Source organism: Siphateles boraxobius, unplaced genomic scaffold, assembly GCF_051911475.1.
Source record: "Siphateles boraxobius isolate OS27281-9 unplaced genomic scaffold, OSU_SipBor_1 48, whole genome shotgun sequence".
NCBI lineage: Eukaryota > Metazoa > Chordata > Actinopteri > Cypriniformes > Leuciscidae > Siphateles > Siphateles boraxobius.
In genome coordinates this window covers 12,688,168-12,713,017 of record NW_027509119.1, presented here as the reverse complement: position 1 = coordinate 12,713,017, position 24,850 = coordinate 12,688,168, and the positions used below count along the sequence as shown (strand labels likewise).

General features: G+C 36.9%; 1 protein-coding gene across 3 annotated transcripts in view; it reads right to left on the bottom strand.

Moving 5' to 3' along the window:
* LOC143710818 (phospholipid-transporting ATPase ABCA1) overlaps window positions 1-24,850 on the bottom strand; it is a 272,481-nt gene that overhangs the window by 137,630 nt on the left and 110,001 nt on the right. For 2 of the 3 annotated variants that reach the window (XM_077202050.1, XM_077202051.1), the window contains 4 exons: window positions 23,407-23,546; window positions 21,164-21,280; window positions 5,443-5,640; window positions 2,539-2,747 (listed from right to left, as the gene is read on the bottom strand). In XM_077202050.1, the coding sequence (XP_077058165.1) occupies window positions 2,539-2,747; window positions 5,443-5,640; window positions 21,164-21,280; window positions 23,407-23,546 (664 nt within the window). Of the gene's footprint in view, window positions 1-2,538; window positions 2,748-5,442; window positions 5,641-19,393; window positions 19,451-21,163; window positions 21,281-23,406; window positions 23,547-24,850 lie in introns of those variants that run through there. The other variant, XM_077202052.1, reaches the window with a different exon arrangement.

Genomic DNA, 24,850 nt, shown 5'->3' with positions numbered 1-24,850 from the left:
CTGATAAATCACAAGTCATCAATTTGGAATTATTCTTAAATCAAACAAAAGGGGCTCATGTAAACGCAGCTATAGTGAGCCACGCATCTCACCCCATGCAGTGCAGGACAGAAGCATCATCATGCCCATTCAAACAGCACCTGTCGTGCCCATGGTCGTGGTGATATTTCCCCCTATAAATTGATTTTATATCTACCCAAAACTTATTAAATAGGTAGAAAGTAAAAGTAGTTATGATATTAATGTTAAAAATAAATGAATATAGAAATATGAAATGATGGAATCAATTAAATTGTATATTTAAATATGAAACTTAAACAGCCAGTAGGTGGCGGTAAGTCACTGTCTTAAACGAGTGAGTCATTTCATTAATCTCATAACGACTTTTATGCAATTGTAATTGCAGTGTAAAAACATTCTCCTCTGTATTAAGATTTTGACTTTTAATGACTTTTGTTAATTTTATTTTACTGATAACAGCATAGTGCCTTATTATAATTATAACTGAGTAGTTTATCGATTAATATTAAGAACTTGACATATATGACATATATAATAAGTTTTGGGTAGATATAAAATCAATTTATAGGGGGAAATATCACCACGACCATGGGCACGACAGGTGCTGTTTGAATGGGCATGATGATGCTTCTGTCCTGCACTGCATGGGGTGAGATGCGTGGCTCACTATAGCTGCGTTTACATGAGCCCCTTTTGTTTGATTTAAGAATAATTCTAAAGTGATGACTTGTGATTTATCAGTATCTAAAGAGCAGCATTTATGAAATATGGGTTGTGTTTTAAGCATTTGAATTGTCAAAGGTTATGCATAAGAAATTATGAAACGCGAATGTAAACCGTGTATTAAGTCGCGTTGCAAACTCATTGATCAATATGCTTGCGTAGGAGTCAGTGAAATGTGCGCTGGTTTCTCTCTGCGTTCTGCGCTGGTGTGCGAGTCTCATCGACAATAAACGCAAGCTCTTATCAGCCCTATCCACAGCGTTTACATTGTTATTAATAGTGAATACTTTCATGCGCTTCCATGTCCAAGTGTCTGCTATCAGACCCGTTGAAGTGCAGTTTCTGTTCATGTGTGCTATGTGTGTTAACCCTATATAGCCTACCCTACATACAGTTAGGGTGATATACATGACTTAAAATGTGATATTGTCCCAGACCTCTTGCGTTTCGTTTGGTCACACACCACAAGGTGTCACTGTGGCCTCAAAGCTTCAACACTGCCACTCTGAGCTCGATTGCTGATGTCTGAGGTAAAACACGCCCCCCTCATAAGCATACGGACTAAGAAATGTAGAAATAAATAAATGTAGGAATAAATAAATGTAGAAATAAATAAATGTGAAAATAAATAAATGTGAAAATAAATAAATGTAGACATAAAAACATATATACATAAATGAATGTGGAAATAAATAAAAGTGGAAATAAATAAATTAATAAACGTATAAATAAAAAAATAAAAAAATGTGCGAAAAAATACAATTATACATAAATAAGGAAATAAAAGTATAAATACTCATTTATTTGTACTTTTTTACATTTCTTTGTATATTTATTTATGTATTTATTTATGTATTTTTGCTTTTTTACATTTATTTGTATATTTATTTATGTATTTATTTATTTTTAATTAAGTCAGCTTTGGCATTCCATACGCTACCAGTGGACAAGTCTACATAAAAATGCAGATACTCAGCATTAAGAACATAACTGTTTTCTTTATAAATCAATATTTTCAAAAATGTAAGTTTATAAGACAGTATGTTAAACTATGTGGAAAAACAACTACAAGCCATACATACACGTATGATTAGAATACTTAATAGGGCCTATACTTTTAATTATATCTCGATCAAAAAACTAAAGTATATACCAAATATACTTAGACTTTAGTTTAAAAGAAGTATACTAATAGCACACTTGAATAAACTTCTTTTTCTTAAGAGGAGAGAGAATGAGGCGCGTTTGGCTCTAGATAAAATAGCAGAGGATGTAGAGCCGAAAGATCATTAGCGTAAACGACCCTGAGCGCTTGTGATGTGATCTGCTCCATTATTTTGATGCGATAAAATACCACAATTATGGAACCATGAATGGAACAGATAGAACCAAGCTGGGGTCCACCATCTGAATACCACTGCTATAAAAAAGCACCAAATATCTTAAATGTCCTTCACATCCATGAATTTAAAAAAACAGCCATCAGAAAGGCGCTACATGGTACCGAGAGCAACTAAAAATGTTTTAAAGAGACATTTTGTCCCTTTGTCAATTGTTTTATTTTTATTTTTATAATTGTTTAGTTTTTGGACTGAATATATGTGAATGTGTATCAGTTGTAGTGTGTAAGTTATTCCACCAGTTTGGGCAAATATATATTTCCATGCAAATGGACAATAAAGATTTCATTTCATATAAGATGTCTTCACTGCCCCTCAGCTTTTTTATTATTTTTTTATGTTTTCCAGCCGCCGTATGGTGATAGTGTTATCGTATATGGTTTTCTGTTCTAACCTCTCCTTGATTTTGTCCGTTCTTTCGGTCTCCTCGATCTCCATGCGGATCTTGTATCTGATGTGGGGTGGAGGCTGGAGTTCACTGGGGTCATTGAGATCCGTGAAGACCAGTCCGGCCCAGAACCTGTCCTGATTCAGGAGCTTAAGAGACTGTTCAACCAGCACAGTCTCACTGCTGACACCTTCAAACTTATCCAGATCAAAACACTGAACACACACACACACACACACACACACACAGTTTTCAGCACCTCTGTTGCATCTGAATCTGACAGTGAAGAATGGGATTCATGTGGCGTACGATGAACAGAAGCAGCAGGCAGAACAGAGAAGCGTCTGCAAAGGAGAGTTCGGGATTGAGCTCAGCCGTGGAGAGGCCGAATAAGAAGAGTAAACAGAGTACAGAATAAATGAAAGAGAACTGAGGAAACATCAGCATCCAATCAAGCTGAACAATAAAGAACCATAAAACATGTCGAGACTGGACAACATCAACTGACAAAATGTCTTGACTTTGAATGTTAAAAGAGCCAAACATCTTATTAGAAAAAGACATAATCTGCTCTTTACAACAGTCTTTAATCTTGTGCACATGCATTCAGTGGAACAACCCAAATAATACATCATTTGAGCTCAAAAAGAGCTTAAAACTACAAGATTTAATTTGTTAGCATTAGTTAATGAATTAGGTATCATGAACTAATATAAAACCATATTTTATTTAATCTACTTTTAACGTTTTGTTTAATTCTAATTTATAAATATAATTCATATTTTTTTTATAATTTATAATATAGTTTATATTTCACATTTGCATGGTGAAAATGATTCTATTCAAATGTAAAATAGAAACTAAATAAGATAGTAAAGACAACAATTCTAACTAAACTAAATTTGGATTAACTTGATCAAAAGCCTTTTAAGGGTCTAAACAGAATAAAACGTTTCTCAGAGTAGAAGAAATATTACAACACAAAAAAAAAATGTAATGATGGGAGGGTTTTCTATATTAAGATTTAAAAAATACTGTTAAAAGATGATATATACAGTAATGATTTATCACTTTATGATATTGTTTACAGATTTTACTGGTGATTTGATATTATTGATATACTACTAAAATGTGTTATTGAAAAAATATGAATCAGTAATGTTTTTTTTTTTTTAAGGCATGTTTATAAAAGCTACTTAAATGCCCTAATTGAACTAAGGCCTAATCCTGGTTTAGTGAAAATAATCTCTGTCTGTGAAACCGGACCAATATAGTATATTTTAATATTATAACTGTTTTGTTATACAATGTTTACTGTTGGTTTAGCCAATTTAAATCTCTTAAAATCCAGTTTAACTAACCCTTTAGTCATTTATCGGATGATTTAAACAGACTTAAAGCAATTGTACCACATATGTAGGGCTCCATTGCTTGTATCAACACAAATGTCTTGTGCTGCTTTGATTTCCACCAAACATTATTTATCTCTGAATGTCATGACAAGGATTCAGTGTTTTTTTTGTACAGCTCAATGCATCTAGATATGCACAGGATCAGTCTCTCTTCTTTTGTGCTTTGATTCTTTGATTGGTTTTGATCACAAAATGATACATCATGCAAATTAATCACTGTGATCATTGGCTGCACTTTCAGTGTTACAATGCTTGACTAGTTTGCAACAATGCAGCTTGACTCTTTGCCCTACAGAGTTGGATCATATTAAAGGGCCTTTAGAGCGCACCCATTACAGTTTCAGTTCGCTTGAATCAATCAGAGGTTCAGTGCCTTCATACTGGCTCACTGATCAACCTTTGTGAGACTCAAACCTGTAACTTTTTAGTTGCCAGCCCAGATTGTTCAAGGCTACACCATCCTGATCCTGCCTGAATTTCAGACACATTGAGAATAAAAGAGGGAAGACAATGGTGGATAGAGTAAAAAGAGATCAGAACAAAGGAAGGCAGAAAAAGGCTAAGAGAAAAGCGCGATTCTGAAAGAAACATGAAGTTAATTGTTGTGAGAAAATCAAAAGAGACATGCAAACAGATGGTGGACGAACCAGCAATTCAGAGTTTAGGAATTGGCTCGTTTTCGATTCATGAGATTGGCAATATGCTTCACAGGATGTTGAATTGGAATTTGCATTGTAAGAGGAATACAGATAATGGCATGTAGGCACGTGTAAGGCCTATATAACATAAAAAATAAATAAAAAAAAAGCCAACATTCAAAGTTTGTCTTTAAGAACTTAAGAACTTCTGGCAGTTCAGTTCATTCTTTTTCCTTAAATTCAAATTCGAATGACACATTCTGAATCCTGTTTGCTACCTCAGTTCAAATTCTATTCAAATTCAGGAATTGAAAGGCAAAGAAACGACATTCGCCATTACATTATGGGAAACCTTTACACTTATATAAGCAATAAGCAAGCAAGCAAATAAATAAAACTTTCTTAAACCAAACTCTCAAAGTTTGTTTTGATGAACTTAGACTTTTAGTGGAAAATTACATTTGCTGCAGGTTCATTGCATTTCACTGTATTTTCTGTATTTTAAATGACAAATTCTGCATCCTGTTTGTGACCTAAGTTCAAATTCAATTCAAATTTAGGAACTGAAAGGCAAAGAAACGGCATTCTCCATTCAGTTCTGGGAAATTTAAAAGCATACATACAGTACTTTCAAACAAACATTCAAAGTTTGTCTTTAACTTTAACTTAACTTAAACTTTTAGTGGAAAAGTACACGTTTTGCCATTTCTTTGAATTTCAATTTGCAAATTTGAATTACAGTTCTGCATCCAGTTTGCTACTTCAGTATAAAATCAACAGAAATTCAGGAAATGAATGGAAATGCATTATCTATTCAATTCTGAACAGCCCTGCAACAAACTAGAGTGTAGAAAACAGACCTGTAGAATCTGAGTGAGTTGTTGTGCTATCTGGCTGATGGCGATGAAGATGTTACGCCAGTCGAAGGCTGGCATTCCTGCTGGGCGCTTGGACTCGGGACCGTTAAACAGGAAGTTGCTGATTAGCGCTGTGGACAGACTAGTCTCCTCCAACCTCTGGTCCAGAACTACTGCAAGAATAGGGTTCTTCAGAAGACCCTGTAAAACACAGAACACATTCACAGGGTTATACAACACAACCAATGTTTGCTGCTCAGTTCACACAACATGTAAAACTATGATTTTGTAAAACAACATGTAAAACTACGACCCTAGATTGTGACAAACCAAGATTTCAGTAGTCGACACTTGATAACAATTACACAAGAGCAGTGAATGTTTCTCTTGTTCTTGTTATTATTTTTGTTAATAATATACATCAGATATTGGACAGATCTGTGTGGCTTATTACTTCAGGGTCTTATCCAGAAATCATGTATTTATTTTTTTGTCCCTACCTTATTCAACTGTGTTTACTTTAATATGTCGATATTGTTAATGCTGTTTATACGACACAATTTTCAACTAAAAACGTAAAACTTTTTATGCGTTTTGTTTGTTGGTTTAAAGGTGCCTTGTGTCATGTCCGCCAAAAAATCAATTAACACTCCACATTCCATACCAGATGGGGTCAGTATACCTCCAGAAAGTGAGTTGGTCTACTCTAGAGTAACAAACGAGAAACGGCATCGTCTCTATGCTCCGCCCCTACCTTCACAACGACCCTAGAGCCATAGCCGAAGCCGAGCCAACTCCTAATAGAGGACGTTTTGACTCCAGAGGAACGTTGGTTGATGTCAAGTGATTTTTAAATATGACATCTTCAAGCTACTCCCCTTCACCAGTGAATATGTTCATATTCGTTTTGTTCATATTACATTTTTATTGTTAGTTTGAATTACATTCATTTGACAGACAGCATTCGCTGATGTTGACCAAGCTAGCGCCATTCAGAGCTGCCAACTCTCACAAATTCACCGCTTGACACTTTTCACACGCTCTCAGTCACGCCACACATCAATTTTGTCACGCACAGAAAAATCGCAAAGCAAAGAGGACATGGAGACCGACAGAATAGACAGAGCAGGTTAGTTATGATATAAACAAATCTCAGCTCTCAGATTCTGTCAATTTTATTACGCAATTCAAACAATAAATACTGTTTTGGCGCTCGCAAATGTTTCACAACAGATCCTTAGCGCACGTGAACTGATCATCTCTACTAGCTAATAGTAAAAGAACACGAACACTGTTGAAAGATACAGTACGCTACAACTTACCAAAATGTATTCCTCATACATAATATCGACCAATCATTTTTTTTAATCAGCGTGCAGAGGTCAATAACATAGCTGGAGAACAAATATGTCAGATTTACCTCAGGAAATTAATTTAATAAACATAATAGCTAATGTTACATTTTATCATCAGCTTGGTAGAGACGGGGTCTGGTAGATAACAGGTGAAAACCGGATCGGATCTGTGGGTAGAGCTAACTATCTAACACATCAGGTTCAAGTACGCCCACAAGCCGTGCGAGTTATTCGTGTATTGCAGTTTGGCTGGTGGTTATGTTGCCCGCATACCGCCTCCCATGGCCGAAACTGGTATTATGGCACCTGTCGGCCCGTGGCTAGTAATCTAGCATGCTAATTCAGGTTGATATCTCTGCAGCACTATAACTTGTCATTTGTTTAATGACATCATTGCCCTTATTTCTTCTCAATCTTTTGATGCGTGTAGCTAATTTTTTGGATATTTTTACCTCTATTCTTACACATGGCACCTTTAAACGACAACGGCGTTTTGGGTGCCTGAAAACGCAAACTTTTGAAAATGGGTTTCAAAGTGCAAAATTTTTTATGTAAACTCTGTGTAAACAACAAAAATGTGAATCTTTGAAGACGATGACGTCTTCACATGCGTGTTACGTGTTCAGTCTATAGTGTTTCATCGCCATCAAATGGCCTGGCATTGGCAGAAACATTTCTGTTACTGGAATTGAAATAAAGCTGAAATAAATTAAACAAAAATTAGAAATGTTGCCTTGGCAATAAACTAAAATGAGTTAAAGTTGAAGCACTAAACGTATTAACTGGAAAGAAGTATAAAATAAAATAAATTAAACCTAAATAGCAGTATTAAAAAAAGCGAATAAATGACAAAAGCACATACCGATATGACTAACAATTAAACTAAAATTAAACTAAGCTATTCATAATATTAATCAAATTACAATAAAACCTAAAATAACACTGATATAAATCATTCTAAAATAACACTGCACCAAGACAGCCATTTTGACAAGGAAGTGCATTTGAACATTCTTGCGCACAACCGCATTACCACACATGCCATGAGAAGCAAATAGCCTACGCCAGTCAAACAGCCATTGGTACTGAACTGGCAAACTGCTCAGTACTAACAATACTACAGGAACACCCATACTTTTGTAGTTTTTGTAAAAGTAAAAGTATTTCTCATATCCCTGTGCTAAACGCATGACAATTGCATCCTCCAGACTTTCAGAGAGCATGTTATTCTCTGTACAGCCATGCAATTAGTGTGTGCGCTATCCTCTATCGCACTCTCTCTTCAAGCTAGGTGGCACTGTTGCTCTTCAGAGTTGTCTGGAATCAAGCTTAGCAAAAGCCTCTTTGTCTCTCTGCGTTTCTCTGACACACAGACACACTCACACGTTTTTGTCATAAATTGCAGTTCCACCCCTCTCCTTTATCATTCCTTGTCCTAACCTGCAAGGATAAAATCGTGTCATTCTACACAGGGGTGCACAACAAACACATTCATGAATATACACACACAAACAGCATACATGTGCATAGACATGCGAATATTGATATTTATTCACATGCATATTTTAACATACACACACACACACACACACACACACACACACACACACACACACACACACACACACACACACACACATATAACATGCTAACATAAACATACCAGCATCACGTGAACACACCTATAAACGCACATACACACACACACACACACACACACACACACACACACACACACACACACACACACACACACACACACACCACATATAACATGCTAACATAAACATACCAGCGCACATAAATACACATGAATGCATCACGTGCACACACCTATACACACACACACACACACACACACACACACACACACACACACACACACACACACACACACACACACACACACACACACACACACACACACACATATATCATGCTAACATAAACATACCAGCGCACATAAATACACATGAATGCATCACGTGCACACACCTATAAACGCACATATGACGTATTCAAACAAACACATACGAACACACATTTGTTGAAAGTCACAATTCATGTGTAAATCATTCTGTTGCCTTGAGTGTGGTTGTGGATTCTTTTAAAAGCTTAACTGTGTGTGTGTGTGTGTGTGTGTGTGTGTGTGTGTGTGTGTGTGTGTGTGTGTGTGTGTGTGTGTGTGTGTGTGTGTGTGTGTGTGTGTGTGTGTGTGTGTGTGTGTGTCCATATAACATTCACTTCTGCATCTCATTTGGCTGAAGCACCTAATAAAAGAGTGACATCATTATTATTATTATTAAAGTCTTATTATCAATCATTATAATTCTATTAAAAGTGCTCACATCTGTTTAGCACATCACTGCAAAAAGGCTGGAGGAACCACTGCAGGAAATTAACAAATTGGTGCTTGTTCTTGTCTGAAGTGAAATGTGTACACAAACGTATGATAGATAGATATAAAAGAAAGACAGACAAACAAACTGTATGTGCTGAGTGCCACATTAATACACTCTTCTTTTGATCACTATTTCAAAACCATTGGCCCCCTATTTTCCAATAAAACGCAAAGCTCTGCTAGTTAAAATGTTAAAATGTTTTAAAATTAAGCAGTAGTAAATGAACACATTAGGGCACTGCAGCTAATGCAGGCCACCATTAAAGATTTAGCCATTAAACATAAATCATTGTGCCAAAACATCTGACTATAAAATGAAATTTACTGAGATATCAGACAAGAGACTCTGACAGCCAACCAAACAGTTTAAATGGAAACAGAGAGAGACACTGGCTCTGTTTAATAACCCCAGTGGACTGCTGCGCCATCTTCTCAGGAATCATTGAAACTGAAATTTAGGATACATGACTGATTTGGAACCCCTTTACATTAAGTCAAGCCATCTTCATGTGAAGTACATGTGCGACTCGACTCATAACTGATTAAGGCTTATAAGTGATTATAAAGGATCTTTACAGTCGAACTGAATCAACTGACTGTTCACTTGCCTTTAATGATGTAACTTTATCAGTTAGGCTAGTAGTTTTTGCTCTGGTATAAAAGTACTTAAAGTGTGCTTTATTTAACAACTGGAAAGCAAAGTAATATTTGTAACCCCCCAATTAATTTTTTTCTTGCTGATACGAAAAAATGATTGAACTGTGACTCAAAACCATAATATGATCCAAAGCGTGAGCTTTGTGATCTGTTGAACCACTAGTTTACATAATACAAAATAGTTTAGCATCCAAATACATTGTGAATATGGAAACATTTGGATTTGAGCCGTATGAGAGAGGTATGCTATTTAAAGGAGGCCTACGCCGGTTTCTGTTTCAGTTTAAATTCATTCATTTTGGCTTGACGTTTATATAGCTACTTTTATTTTTCATTCTTTTTCGGTTCTGAATACAGTTAAGATGTAGTATGGTGTTTCTCAAAGTAATTGCTGAAGATTGTTGATATTTGTCTCTTGATTGCTCCGTCTCCAAAGCTCACCCTCCAATCCTGACAGCGCTGCTCTGAGTCGGTCTTGAACCCCGATCGATGCACTAACAGGGAAGCTAAACAGTAAACAATGCATTCTCTAGCAGTCATCAGCCTGCACAACTCTCACTAGCTGGCCTCCATTACACATGCAATGCAAGAGTGATGTCTATTTATCATAGCAGAAGCGCAACAAAATAATGTTTCACGAAAAATAAAGCGAAGATGATGAACAAACTACAAGGAAGCACAAAAAATGAACATACATTCAGTACACAAGAGTAAATACAAACAAGAGTTTGTTGTTACTTGTCAACAGACAAACAATGACACTCAAAACCAGTGTTACTCACGTATGGAGTGGAATCCAAGCAAAATAATAATAATAATAAAAGCTCTTTCCTGATCATAACCCTTCATTTTCCAGTGATAGTCTTATGAGCTTTTCTCTTTTCTAATGTCTCTCAGCTATCTCTCTTTCTACAGTATTTCTTCAAATCTCACTCTTGCTCTTTCGCTCTCATCCACCGTCATACGCCCCCTAATGCTGATTGGCTACACGTTTGTTGTTGTGCCTGGTTTTGTCGGTCCGACCAACTTTCAAACAGAGATTTTCAAATATCGCTTACCCTACTTTTAAATTTACAGGATTTGTTGTGGAGTGAGGGGAACTAAAAAGCATATAGCTAAGTTTAAAGTGTTTATGTTGATAGTGTTTATAGTGTATATTTTCACTGCCGGTTGATGGTTAACCAGTTAATTATGAGCATCCCTACAACATGTCTAATTGTTTATGCAGCATCACACTATAAGTGCTTTAAGATGCAGTGAAATGTTAGAATTCAAGATATGGGGGCAAAATACAGTCCCTGTATGAGCTGTATGTTGTATTTATATCATATGGAATAGCACACAAGAATGAGTGCCATTTTTGCAATTGCAAATGTGATACTGATTTTATACAACATTTAAAAAACAAGAAGTTAATTTGGTGTGTTCTATTTTATACACAAAGTGTTGACTTTTTGCTATATTTTGCCAATGGAAATAGTTCCAAACAAAACCACCGCAGAACTGCTGCACATCTCAGAGCAACACACAGCAGTGTTTCATTACAGAATAAATCTGTATTTTTGAACAAATCAGTTGAGTAAATAATACAATGACCCATTCATTAAAGATGATCACTTTGTTGAATCGGTTGAATAGATTCAATGACTCACTCATTATGAGAGTGACTTGCTACCACCTATTGGCTGCTTTAGTTTAATATTTAAAGTATAATTCATTTGATTTATATTTTTTATTCATATTTCAACATCAATTAAAAACTAATTCATAGCATTATGCAATTGTAACTGCAGTGCAAATGCATTCATGTCACCTCAGATCTGCATTATAGAGTCAGATTAAATGCAGTAAATGTAACTTTAGTTTCAGCTCTTTATTTTTTTTGTTAATGTCACAACCCTAGTTGTGAGCGAATCAGTGCTGCCTACATAGGTAGCTTGCTATATATTGGACAGACATAATTGCCTGTGCATCTGTGTAAAGGTCCTGCACAAGGTAATGAGAGAGTAAAAACAAAGTTCACCATTCCACAATCATCTCCTCATCCTACTCTATTCAATAACCTCATTCAAAGTGACACTGATGCAATGCGGGAATGGGGGAAATGGAGTGATAGTGGGTTTGTCTGAAGGTGTGCCGTTGGTTAATCCCTTTCCTGCTGCTGGTGAAAATGATCCTGCACTTATCCATAATTACCTTCTCCTTTTATGCACCCTATCACAGAGGAGGGGCAATAAACTCTCTCTCTCTCTCTCTCTCTCTCTCTCTCTCTCTCTCTCTCTCTCTCTCTCTCTCTCTCTCTCTCTCTCTCTCTGCAAGCGAGATGGGAGGTTTAAGAGCTTTCGTCTCCGTCTTCATTCGTGAGGGGTGTGTGTGACTCTCTTTCATTCTCAGCTGAGGTGAGTCATCCATAACAATAATGGACACTGAACTACATTCACAATAGAAGATAAGTCCTCTGTATCTGTCAACTCACTAATAAAGCACTTCCTGATAAAATACTTCATATTACCTAGGGCTGAACGCTTAATTGCATTTGCAATAATATCACTGTATGATAAAACAAGATTTTTTTGCCGCGATTACACTCTGGTCACGTGACACGCGAGAGCGTCTTGTAAAGTAGTCTGCAGTGGAAGCATCGACTTAGCATGCTACGCATAATATAGCCCTGGCCTACAGGAAATAACATTTTATGTTTAATCAATCTAATATTGTGTTCGTCATACTATACAACAGGGGTGTGAGAAAAGATTCTCTCTCCAACGATTCTGAGCTTAGTTTTTAACCACGTATGCGCGATCACGCTGCGTATGTTTTAGAAACACCCTATTCTGCTTGCTTCCAATTCCTCACACAACCACACACACCACTCGAACATTCAGCAAAATAATATTTCATGAAGTTTGGAAAGGTTGAAGCGAATTACAATGACATTCGCGCGTGTTGCTCGATACGCTTGCAGTGCACAGTCTCGCCCGCCGGTATTTTCTTTAAAAATGCTCTACGAAGGCATAATTTATGTCGTTTGGAATGCTGTGGGCTTATATTTATTACAAATATGAAACTCACTGACAAAAGGCTGCTTTCAATTTCAAATACTCACACGCGCTTTGAGTGCTCGTGCATGCGGCCGTGCGGGACTCGCACGATGTAGCCTACTTGCATCTCAATAATAGTTTTAAGCGAAGGGATTAAACAGCAGGACAAGGACAAACCACATCCTGACCCTTATTTCAAAAGAGATCTGTACAATTAAGCGTATAAGATGTATCGCTGTCTATGATGTCATCATTAATAATCAAATGCTGAGAAAGAGAAAAATCAAGGTGCAGCCATTTTATTTTTTTGTTAAATGTTATAAGCATGTATTTGTTAGAATTCACAAGATATAGATTATTTATCCACAGATGTGATTGAACCTTCAGAGTGTCCAGAATGGTAAGGATAAGGATAAATATGGTCTCATATTGGCAAAGTTTGAGCAAGTACTTCATATCAAGCATAACCAGATACATTACCGTTATGTTTTTCTCCTGGGAAGAAAGTAGAGATGTACTGTGTGTTTCCTCATTTTGTGAACTGCTAATTGTGAACTTGGTCACAAGACAGACAAGCACATTCACCACCATTTAGAGGTCAGAATTAGAGCCACAAGACTTTCAAATGAGTGTTTAATATTGCCTGAGACATATTTAGAGGATATAAGAAATGCATGCTAGTTTTTAAACTCTGGAAATGCCAAGTGAGCTCATCCAGCAAGTCACGAACAGAACTCCCAAAAGACATGCACATAAGGGGCAATGCAGTCAGCAATGCAAACTTAAAAATCACTAGAACATGTGCAAGAAACCAGCAATCCAAATACAAAATAAATGTGATAAAGGAGGACATTGACAGCACTGAAAGTAGGAGAGATATCACAGGACAAGTTGGGTGCAGTTAACAAGGAAACAAGGCAAGTGCACTGGACTGACTGCACAATTGAAAATAGGTCAGACACCACTTTCAGAGCGATACAGGAGCTGAAGCATGTGTGACAAGTGAGGAGACATTCAAACAGACGTCACCAAAGAAAGAACAGCTCCAGCTGAGGCTTCATATTCAGAGGCCTGAGGTTGTGAAAGTACCGTTGTTGTAGTCGAGATAAGCTCATTCGAGTCCGAGTCCAGGCCAAGAGACGGCGTCACTTTTTAATCTCACAATTCCTACTTCTTTTGTCACAATTGAGTGATATAAAGTCACAATTGCAAGTTATAAAGTCGCAGTTGCTGGATATAAATTATGACTTTATAACTTGGAATTGAGAGATATAAAGTCAGAATTGCATGATATAAAGTCGCAATTGCGTGTTATAAAGTCATAATTGTGAGATATAAACTTGCGAGTCTGAGGAAAAAAGTCAGTCTTTTTTACCTTAGAATTGGAATTTATAACACGCAATTGTGACTTTATATCTCGCAATTCTGAGAAATAAAGTCAGAATTGTGAGATGTAAAGTCCTAATTGTGAGATAAAAAGTTGCAATTATCTTTCAAAATGTTTTATTCTGTGGCGGAAACAAGCTTCCATACTGAGCAGATCATATGAGACGGTATATACCGCAAAACATATCTGTGTCTCACTGTTATATCCAAAAACTACAACACTAGAATGTACTTCCAGGGAACGGAGCCTTCTGAGTCAGGCAGCAGCTACAGAGATGGCACTAGTTGAAATGAATTAAAAGATGTGTCTCAGCAGGGTGGAAAGATGATAACATTGAAAAGTGGAGGTGAGCTCTATGCCATGCATGCAGCACTTTAAGTAGCCCTCTTTCTGCTACCCAAAGTGAAAGCTGAACTGAACCGTATGGAGCAAGAATACCCCCTTGATGAAGTAACAAGACATGGTGTCGGTAATCAAGTCCCGCAGAGATGCCCCCATCCGTGTCGATTTAGGCAGCAAAGAGGGTGAAATTCATTCTTCCCACTGCAGAGGATTTAATCGTTAAACTCTCCGGCGTTTGTTTATCTAGCTCCTCACACAATCAAGTGAGTTTTATCAGATTCCTCTCGATGAAGTTACAAGCTTACCACTTAATCACTCCTAATGTTTCCCATTTTTAATTATCACCAGTCCAGAAAATTGTCAAAGAAAAACAAACAGAGCTGGCATGTGATCAGCTAAGAAAAAAAAAAAAGAAAGAAAAAAAAAACAACCTAACCCACCCATTTAATATCATTAGAAAATTATTATTATTATTATTATTATTATTATTATGTACTCATTTTTATTTTACAAATAATTTTTTTTCTAATTTTGAAGAATCGAAATTGATTCTTAAATCACAAGAATCGATCTTTCAGTCTGTTTTTAGTTGATAAATGAACAAAGTTTTGTAGCGTGCCTCCCACCCAATAAGTCGCAATAAGCTTTGTGCTCTGTTACTTCTGATATGAAAGTCTTAGCTTTCAAATTCTGTCAATTTTATTAAAAACAATTGCACAATAAATCCTTTTTTGTACTCTTTAAATTGGTATGACAGATCGCTGTTGCGCATCTGTTCAAGCAAAGCGGCAGCACATAGCACACGTGACCTGATCATCTCTTCCATTTTACAACTAATTACTGCACAAAACAAAAATGAACATATATTGAAAAATGCAGCAGAACTTACCGAAATCGGTATCATGTCAATGTAATGGCTCAGTGTTTTAACCATGGAAAGTAATTCCCTTAGGTGTAATTTAAATGCAAGTAGCCTGCAAACACGGCTTCCTGTATAGTTTACAAAATTTGTTATTTATAGTTATAGCAGGGACGTGCAGTCAGGGTAGGGAGGTTAGGCAGTGCCTCACCAAAGGAAATGTTGACATTACATTTATTAATTCCAAGAGCTTTATTAATTCACCACATTATTAATTGCATTTATTTTATTCCAAATATTAATTTTTGTAACACAATTTTTCAGGAATACACATATAATATACTCCTTTTGCCATTGTTTGCTCCTAAAAATCATTGTTTCATGCAGAAAATTCAAGGCCATGGCCATTGAGGCAGAGGTTAGCAGTGCCTCTTTGGTCCATAGAACGTAGTTTACGTAGATTTGCGCATGCGCAGTCAGTTCTCGTGCTGTCTTGAATTATCAACATTGAGGCAGAGACTGAGCGTGCTTCATGTCACGTGATCCACTCGCTCTCACTCACTCCGCACTTCAAGCTGCTTAGCATCTAGCGGCGCCTAGAAGCGTCATATGAAGAAAAAGAGCTGTGGTCGCTAACGGGAAAGTCCATGCGTCTATCCCTCTGGACAAAGATGTCAATTACTTTGTTGTAAAAGTCCTCTTTGTTGGGTGTATTTCTCAATTTCACGAGTCTCTCCTTTTCAATGGAAATAAGAGCCAAGGAGGAAAGTCTGTTCTGCTTCATTCACGTCAGAGGCGCCCGCGCCATTGGATGTGCAGTTGCCGCAGCACAGCCTATGAGCGAGCCATACGCTCACTGTGCTAACGTTAGCTGTGCAGCTGCAAATGCGTTTTATAGGCTTCAGTAAATCGAGGAAAAGGAGTTTCGTCTACAAATAAAAGTAAGCACCCCCTTTAAACGTAAATTATTCATTTATTTATTATTTTTAAAACCCTTATATTGGCTTGTGTTTGTTGTCTGATGGTGGGCAAACAGTTATAGGCCTGCTGTGCGCTGACACCAAAATGTTCTCTCTTCCATACCCTGGTGCGCCGTCACCTCTGCCATATTTGTACTGTAGGTCTATCTGTGCGATTATGGTGCATTTCGTAAGGGTTAAAATGCTGTTTTGTAGTTCTCTTTTTTTAATCCTGGTGCGCCGTCGCTAGACGCTCATTGCGTGTCGGTGTGTGCGCCTTGCGCAGTTTGTAGGAGCGAATTTAAGCTGTTTTTGTACTGTAAATCTGTACTGCTGACACAATGTTTTCTGACTGTAGCCTATTCAAATCCTGGTGCGCCGTCACCAGAGTGACCAGACCAATAGTGCGTATGTGGCTGTCTGTGCGCGTTTGCGCATTTTGAAGGAGTGACTAGGCTGCTTGTCGGTTCGCTGACAACGCGCCGCCTCCCTCTCTTACTGTGTCCCGCACATAACATTTGTTTGTTGTATAAGTCATAAGATAGATGTGTCCATTCATTTGATTATTAGATTTGATTGTGCATTAGCCTCACATACGACTGACTTTGCTGTATGCAGGCAGCGATGTGATGATGCCTGATATGAACTTGGGTTGGTACATTAATTGAATGAATATATGAACATATATGCCACATTGATAGGTCACAGCCTACCCATGACAAGATTTCACTGCACGTTACTGAGTTATAGATATTTTTTCCTCGAGGAAATTTGCAATGAACTGTACCTAATAGGCCCCAATTAATCAATATTGAATCAAACTGAATCGGAAACTAATCGCATGCATTTGAATCAAAATCAAATAGAATCGTGACATTTGTGTCAATGCCCAGCCCTACTTTACAAGGATAAAGTTCTTGTCTTTACTGAAAGAGAAAAATACCTCTAGAATAATAAAGACCTTGATAACGCTCCTGATCAAGTTCATGCAGTTCAGTAGCAATGCAGAGCTTGATCCTGAGAAGAGGCTGGCTGCAGCTGAGGAACTCTCATGGGGACCAGATCACACAGCGGAAAGCACTGCAAGCCACGGTGAGATGCTACACAGGCTGCTTCTGTGGTCAAAAAGTCCTCCGAAAATGAAGCTTACCAGGGTGAACAGTCAATTAGATGCCACGCTGCAGCCAGGATTCAGATTCATCATAAACGGGTGGCCAGAATATACAGCGAGGACATTCAAGGTCGGGAACATTTGTCAGAACTTTGGCTAACGTTCTGGCAAATTCTCTTAAGTTATAAACAAACACCTTTGCCGTAACGTTAATACAATGTTTGTTCAATGTTATCTGGTCTTTAATTACTTTAGCACAAAAACATTATTTACACTTTTCTTTTCTTTTTAAATGCTACTATTAATGAGAACAGTCGAAAGGAACATTCCCATAATGTTTGCAGAATGATAAAATGTAATGTTTCCTTAACATCTGCATAACCAAGAACATATTTAAACATTTTTAAAACATTAAAAATACTGGCCGTTTTGAACGTTCAGGGAACATTAAGAAATACATTTTTCTTTCACTTAATGGGAAAATTAGCAAAAAGTTCTTAAAATATATTTTTGTTAGCTGGGGTAGTCCTTGACAAAATTCACAATAGACATCAAGGCTTACACAGGTGTCATGAAAGAGCTTGGTGGCTGTTATTTCACAGGACATAAAATTAATGCAGTGAATGCAGTGAGACAAGGGCAGCACTACTGATATCAAGAGAATAACCCTGTGGACCGGGGGAGAAAATAGTGATATATCTGTGTGAAATAGTAGGATTGGATTGCAATTCCAGATGCATTGAGATCCTGACACTCACTACTTTCTCCAGAATCCAGGTCACTGAAAACACATGTGCTCTTTTGGCATTGTATGCACGTTTTCTACTTAGCCCACAGAATCTGCATGCAATATAAAACATTACTTTTTGAAGTTGTAAATAAAACAAAAGATTAATGGAGAATATTTAAGAAGAAAATACTATTTCAGTCTTCTACTTTAAAATTTCACATTAATGTTCAAATATTTGTGAAATGTACTAGCAATTTCTAAATAAAAACGTTTCAAAGAAAATACAACACATATCCAGATCACACTATACACGTTAGAAACATTTGAAACCAGCCTGGCCAGAAGAGCAATAGTCAGAATTGAAAACCACAACAACAAAAACAACAATTCAGCCATTTTGGGCTGCAAAAAATCAAAAAAGAAAAACATCCTAATGGGAACAATAAGTGAACATTGTGCTTTATTAGCCTGCGTTATAAAACTTAATTCATGTTGACTCATGTTAAAGAGCCCCTGTGGTGAAAATCAAGTTTTTAATGTTGTTTATATGTCTATGTGGTGTTTTAAATATGCTTTAAGACAAACCATGTGCAAATTCATAAGTCCACACCATTGCTGAGTATTTTCTAATTAAAACTGCAGTGAAAAAAAAGACAGTCTCTCTCAAAAATGCGGTTTGAAATCGCCGATGTTGATCAATCCAGTCAACGTGAGGGCAGTCTTTAACATATCGTTAACTACTGCGAAGCAGTGGAATCTCAAGAGAAGCCAGGTTATCCAAGTATATTTTTTCTGTTGATATGAAAAATTGTGTACACTTAGATATAGCGGATTAATTTTGTATATGATGTATATTACGATGTTATGATGAACTATATGCCTTTCTCCACTGAAGTTCTGAGTCGTTCAAAACGTCTAAGGATGCTGATTTTTAGAAGGCAGCTGTCTGACTCTGAGATGGCGTACGGGAAAATTATTAGCTTGATAATGTAGCTTAATTATTAGCTTAATTATTAGCTTGATTATTAGTTTGATAACGTAGTCGAGCTAATCATATTAATTACCGTTATGTGTCCAACGTCGTAAAGAGCGATACATATATAATGCATTACCATTATGATACATCGACCCTGTATAATTCACTCTTCCACTTCTTCAGAATCAGTTTCTGGTAAAAAAAACAACAAAAAATATTTTTAAAAAAACATATATGGCTTAATTAAACCAGTATTTCTACTTGCCATTGTGCAGCGTTTACTAGAATAAAGTTGACGAGTGGATCAGATATTCTGAGCTGGTTTGAGTGAGTGGAGGTGGGGCTAATTTGCATATTCATGAATCTGCCTATATTTAATGAAGTGTAGAGTATGATGTCACGGATACACCTAGCATCACACCCCAACCAGCATCAACTCAGCACACCTGGTCACGCTCATCATCCCCTGAATACTGATTACTCACCAAATGCACTGCATCACGAACTTACCACGTTGCGCACAGGATTTAAGCTTCAGTCTCTCCATTATTCTCTGTCGGGTCTCGTCTAGCGATGCGTGTGACTCACCCGGTTCCTAATGCATCTCTGGTTCCAGGATTCCCTTGTGCTCGCAGCAAGTATACTCAAGTTTATCACTAACCACTCTCCTGTGTGTATTTCCAAGCAGCCATTGTGTGCAGCGGTGCTTCAGGATTCTCCTGTCTGATTCTCCGAGTTCTTCTGTGCATCTACGGACCTCGTATCTCCTCTCTGCATTCAGGTTGGAAGTTTATTGAAGTCCGCTCTCAGTTTGTGTGTCTTCGGATCGGTATTTCCATTCAAGTGTCTACGTATCTGCATTCAAGTTCTAAGTGTCTGCCTTCAAACCCTGATTTAACACCAAGTCTACTTCTGAGTTCAAAGTATTCAAGAGACTATTTCTTTTCCAGTTAATCCCTGTTTCCTGTTTTCGTTTCTGTGTGGATCTCGAAGCCTTCTCGAATATTGCAACCGGTGTATAAATAAGGTATGTTAACCGTATTCCTTGTGTCCTCATCCTTCTAGTAGTGTGATATATGAACTATCTTAAGGCATTTTTTTTTTTAAATATATAATTTTTGTGATCAAAGATGAGTTTAAAGGAATACAATGATTGACTAAAGGGGGACTTTAATTTGTTTGATGTAATTCATAGTCTATGGTAACGATGTTATAATTGGAAAATACAGAGCATAACTTAAATGTTTCTGTATTCACTTAGATCTGCCTCCATTTAGTTTGTCCACAATGCCCCTTTTTTTATTTTTACGATCCAATAATTTACTGCTGGACAAAATCAAGTCCCATCTGGACCTGGCTTTCTTGTTAGATGATAATATTCATTCATATACTTCAGCAACTGTGTAACATTTCATAAAACAAGGTTGACATCACTTTTTTGGCAAGCAGGGTGGGTCGAGGGCCGTGAGAGGGCGTGATAACTGATGAGCGCCGCCTGCACGACGCACCGGTATCATATCTCTCACGGATGAGCTACGGAAGCATAGGAGGAGCAACGACAGTGAAGGACAAGAGAGGACCAGCCCTGGATTAGTTATGTTTGTTTTATTTTTGGATTATTAGAGTCTTTAAATGTTCGCCAGTTCCCGCCTCCTCCCCATAACAACTAACCTCATTACAACGTTAAAGGGATAGGGATACCAAAAATGAAAATTCTGTCATTTACTCATTTTTGGATGAACTATCCCTTTGAGCCATGGTGCTCACACATGTGACAGCAAATTGCATAATTTGCATAATTTGCATAAAAATTGCATAATTTGTCTGCCCAGTTCACCCCTCTTCTGCCTGATGCATTTGCCCTCTTTACAGTTCAGACTGTAAATAAAAAGAGAAATGATCTCACCCGTAGCGTGTTGATCTGTGTGCTGCTGTTGAAAAAATCCCAGATCAAATCTTTATTTTGCAGCCATGCCTCTGCCAGTTCGCCAACTTTAGCCACAGCGTCAAAGGTGCGGTTGGCCTGGTGACAAACAGATTGCATTGTGGAACACAGTTCAGAACACTTAGTGTAGGCACTTCATCTCATTGAAATACTTGGATTTGGTAGGCCAATTGCTGCATTGAATGGTCACATATTTTATATACCACTGTATATATTTTAGCATTGCTCATGGCAAAATACAGGTGCTATTTTCAAATCTCTTGTGCCAGTATCCAGTCACTTATAAAAAAAACACTAGATTACGTCCTCACAGGGTTATAGTCTCTTCAGGTGTATAGTAGTCTCTTAAAAGGTATCCTTCCAAGGGCCAGATTCATGAAACAATTTTAAAAATTAAGTTGTCCTAAACAGCTATAAACTATGTTCTATGTTAGCCTAGGAATAATGTTTAAAATAATTTGTATTCCCAAAAACATTTCTTAAAGTGACACTATATGCAGAAGTTTCAGTTAATGCTTGTAAACACAACATTCAAATTTGGCCCCTCATTGCCGGCGGATCTGTAATAACCCTCTGTCGATCTGACTGTCCGTGGGCAGGGTTACAAAAATGCAGAAGTATAATCTGTAGTTTTCATGAAAGCCCTTGCTGACAAATAAATATGAATTTCTCGATCCAGGTAACGAATAGAATGAGTAAACATTGTAAAATATACTACTGACATCGTAACAAAGCAGCATGAAAAGCAGCGAAGTTACACTTTGTCTTATTTCTTATTTTCATGAATCCAGCAGCAGCTCATCCCTGTACACGTGCTAAAACATGACCTGGGCCCTATGATAACTAAGGTCCTCCGTTTCAAGCATACATAATCCAATGGATCTTCTTTCAATGTAGCTGCATCTCATGAACAGGAAACAGATTAATACAGAAAAAAAATCTGTACAATCACCGATTCAATTCTCTGTGGATTTCTCTTTTCTCTTCTGGGGTGTCAAAGCGCACAAACAAGCATAAACACATTTGCGATTCTGAGCTTGTTAAGTGCACATTCATCCTCATTACACCAATTTACATCTTACGCAATATGAGTCTATGTTCTCTTTATTCAGGCTAAATCATGGCCATGTATTTAAAAGGTGCAGTGCATTAACTTTCCACTGGCCACTGCTCTTCTGTGTGTATGTGCGGCAAGCAGGACGAGGCCGGTGGCGTGATTAACGATGAGCGCCACCTGCCTCGTATCTCTCACGGAGGAGCGACGACAGTGAAGGACGAGAGAGGACAGGCCTGGACTATTTTTGTTATGTTTCTGTTTTAATATATGTGGCAGCAGACGTCCGTGAGGGACTGCTGCCTTTACTTTCGTTTTGTTGTTTGTTTGTTGTCGGTGGGCCCACAGCCATTATTACATATTTAAAACAGTAATATCCCAGACTAAACCTAAACTAATCCTGACAACCTATATATCATTTGAAAGCTTACAATCTCTAGATTTCATATTTGGTGACTGATTTTCAAAATAAATTACAAAGGAGCCGTAATTTATCAATTTGCAACAAAAATATTTTCATACTAAGACGTGTTTAGACCTTTATTTTGAAATAGCGATGAACATGAAAAATCATGAAAGAATGGTAGAAACCCCAGTTTGTTTTCATGCCAAGAGTTCAAAAGATAACATCCATTCAAATTTTTTTTTTAAAAGGTCTGAATTTTTAAATATAAAGAAAAAAATGATAGATTTGCCTTTTGTGATGTGGAAGCGAATAATATTTCTGAATAGGATGTCTATGAAAATTGTGGAAATATATGGTAAAATATATGGTAATGAGTCTGGTTGTCACCTATTGAAAAAGTTTGGTACTGCGCCAAAACAAAATCTTACTGAAAGCTTATTTTTGAGATATCAACCTAAAATTTGAAACACAACTTAGATTTTCTTGCAGTTTTAGAGTCCAACATGTTTTGAAAATATATATTTTATATAAAATATGAATAATACAATTTTTACATTGTAGGCCTACATTTTCAAAAACTCTTCTATAACTTTTTTTCTGTTTCACTTTCTGAATTTATTTCACAGACAAAAATCTGCCTTCTTGAATTACAACCATTCAAGTTTGGTTAAGGTTTGCCAGTCCCACCTTCTTCTTCCCATAACAAAGAACTTTGCCACAGTATGTTTTTGTTTGTGTGCGTACCTCTGTAACGATGCTCCGCGTAACATTTGTGTTGGGTGCGTAGAGGATTTTTCCTAGCAGAAAGGGCCTGAAGGTTCTCCAGAACAGACGCAGGCTGGACGAGCTCTCCAGTGTGTCCGTCAAGTTTTTACAGAACTCACCTACAAAGACAGAAGAGTGGATATACATTTAAAAAAACATTACTGAACAAGCAGATTCAGATGCACTCAAGCTCAGACTCGAGCTTTGACTCCAATAATGTTCTTCTCGCACATCAAGCAAGCACGGTTTCCATTTTTCATTAGACCTATGTATGTTTGTTGATCTGTGTGATCATAATGGAATAAAAGGAGGTCTCATATCTCACTCTTTAGGAGACTTGGATTGAATAGCTTGATTCATATGGATTAGTTTTACGCTGCATTCGACACTTTCAATATTTCAATGGATGGGAAAATGATAAGAGAATAACCATAAAAAAATACTTTTATTAGTTGGAATTAAATAAACTTTAACTGAAATAATATCAAATATATAAAACTTACAGTAAACTTATTTTATTGTTTTAGCTAGTTGCCAAAGGTAGCATTTCTCGTTTGTATGTAACTTAACTTAAAGTACTAAAATAACTAAAACAAGAATGTATAAAAACTATATAAACACATAAAAAATAATAAAAATAACAAAAACGCAACAAAAACACTATAACTAATATCCAATATGTTATTTAAATTTGCTCAGAAAAAAAAAGTGAATCAGTTCTTCAGAAACTCACTGTCCACTACCTCAAATGCGCACCGACAACCAGCAACAATTTCGCCAAAAAACAATTTATCACAATTTATTTTCAATTAATTTCACAACAATTTATTTCATCTTAAAAATCTGGCACAGATTCATATTGAAAGTCAAGATTAGACTCAGATTTAACCCTCAAACATCTGCACTTCAGCGCCTTCATGTATAGAGAAAGCACAAAAGGCCTATAAAGGCATTTCTACCCAGTCAGATATACCCTTCCATGTTTTCCCTATAAAAAAGCCATACACACTCTGTGTTCTAGCTGAGCCAGAAAATCATTGTTTTAATTTGATCGACCGAATGTGCAGTGCCCTTGCATTGAATGCCCTTAGGCGAGACCAAAATCCAGGTAGGAGATTTCAGTGTAAAATTATCCTCTTTTTGCTAGTGCTGAAAATCTGCAGTGATGTAATGATCAGGGAAAAGATTTATAAAAGCAACAAGAGTACATTTTTCACATAAAATATGCCAAAATAAAAGTAATTATACTCTTATTCTCACAATTAAAGTAACACTATGTAGTTTTTCAACCTTCATAATATATTTCCAAGACCCTTGTGATGGTACATCGACTTACAATAGGTTAAATGACACGTCTGCCATAGCCTGACGTGGTCTGTATCGCTTTTACTGGCACTATGTAACTTCGGGTTTCGGGTAGTAA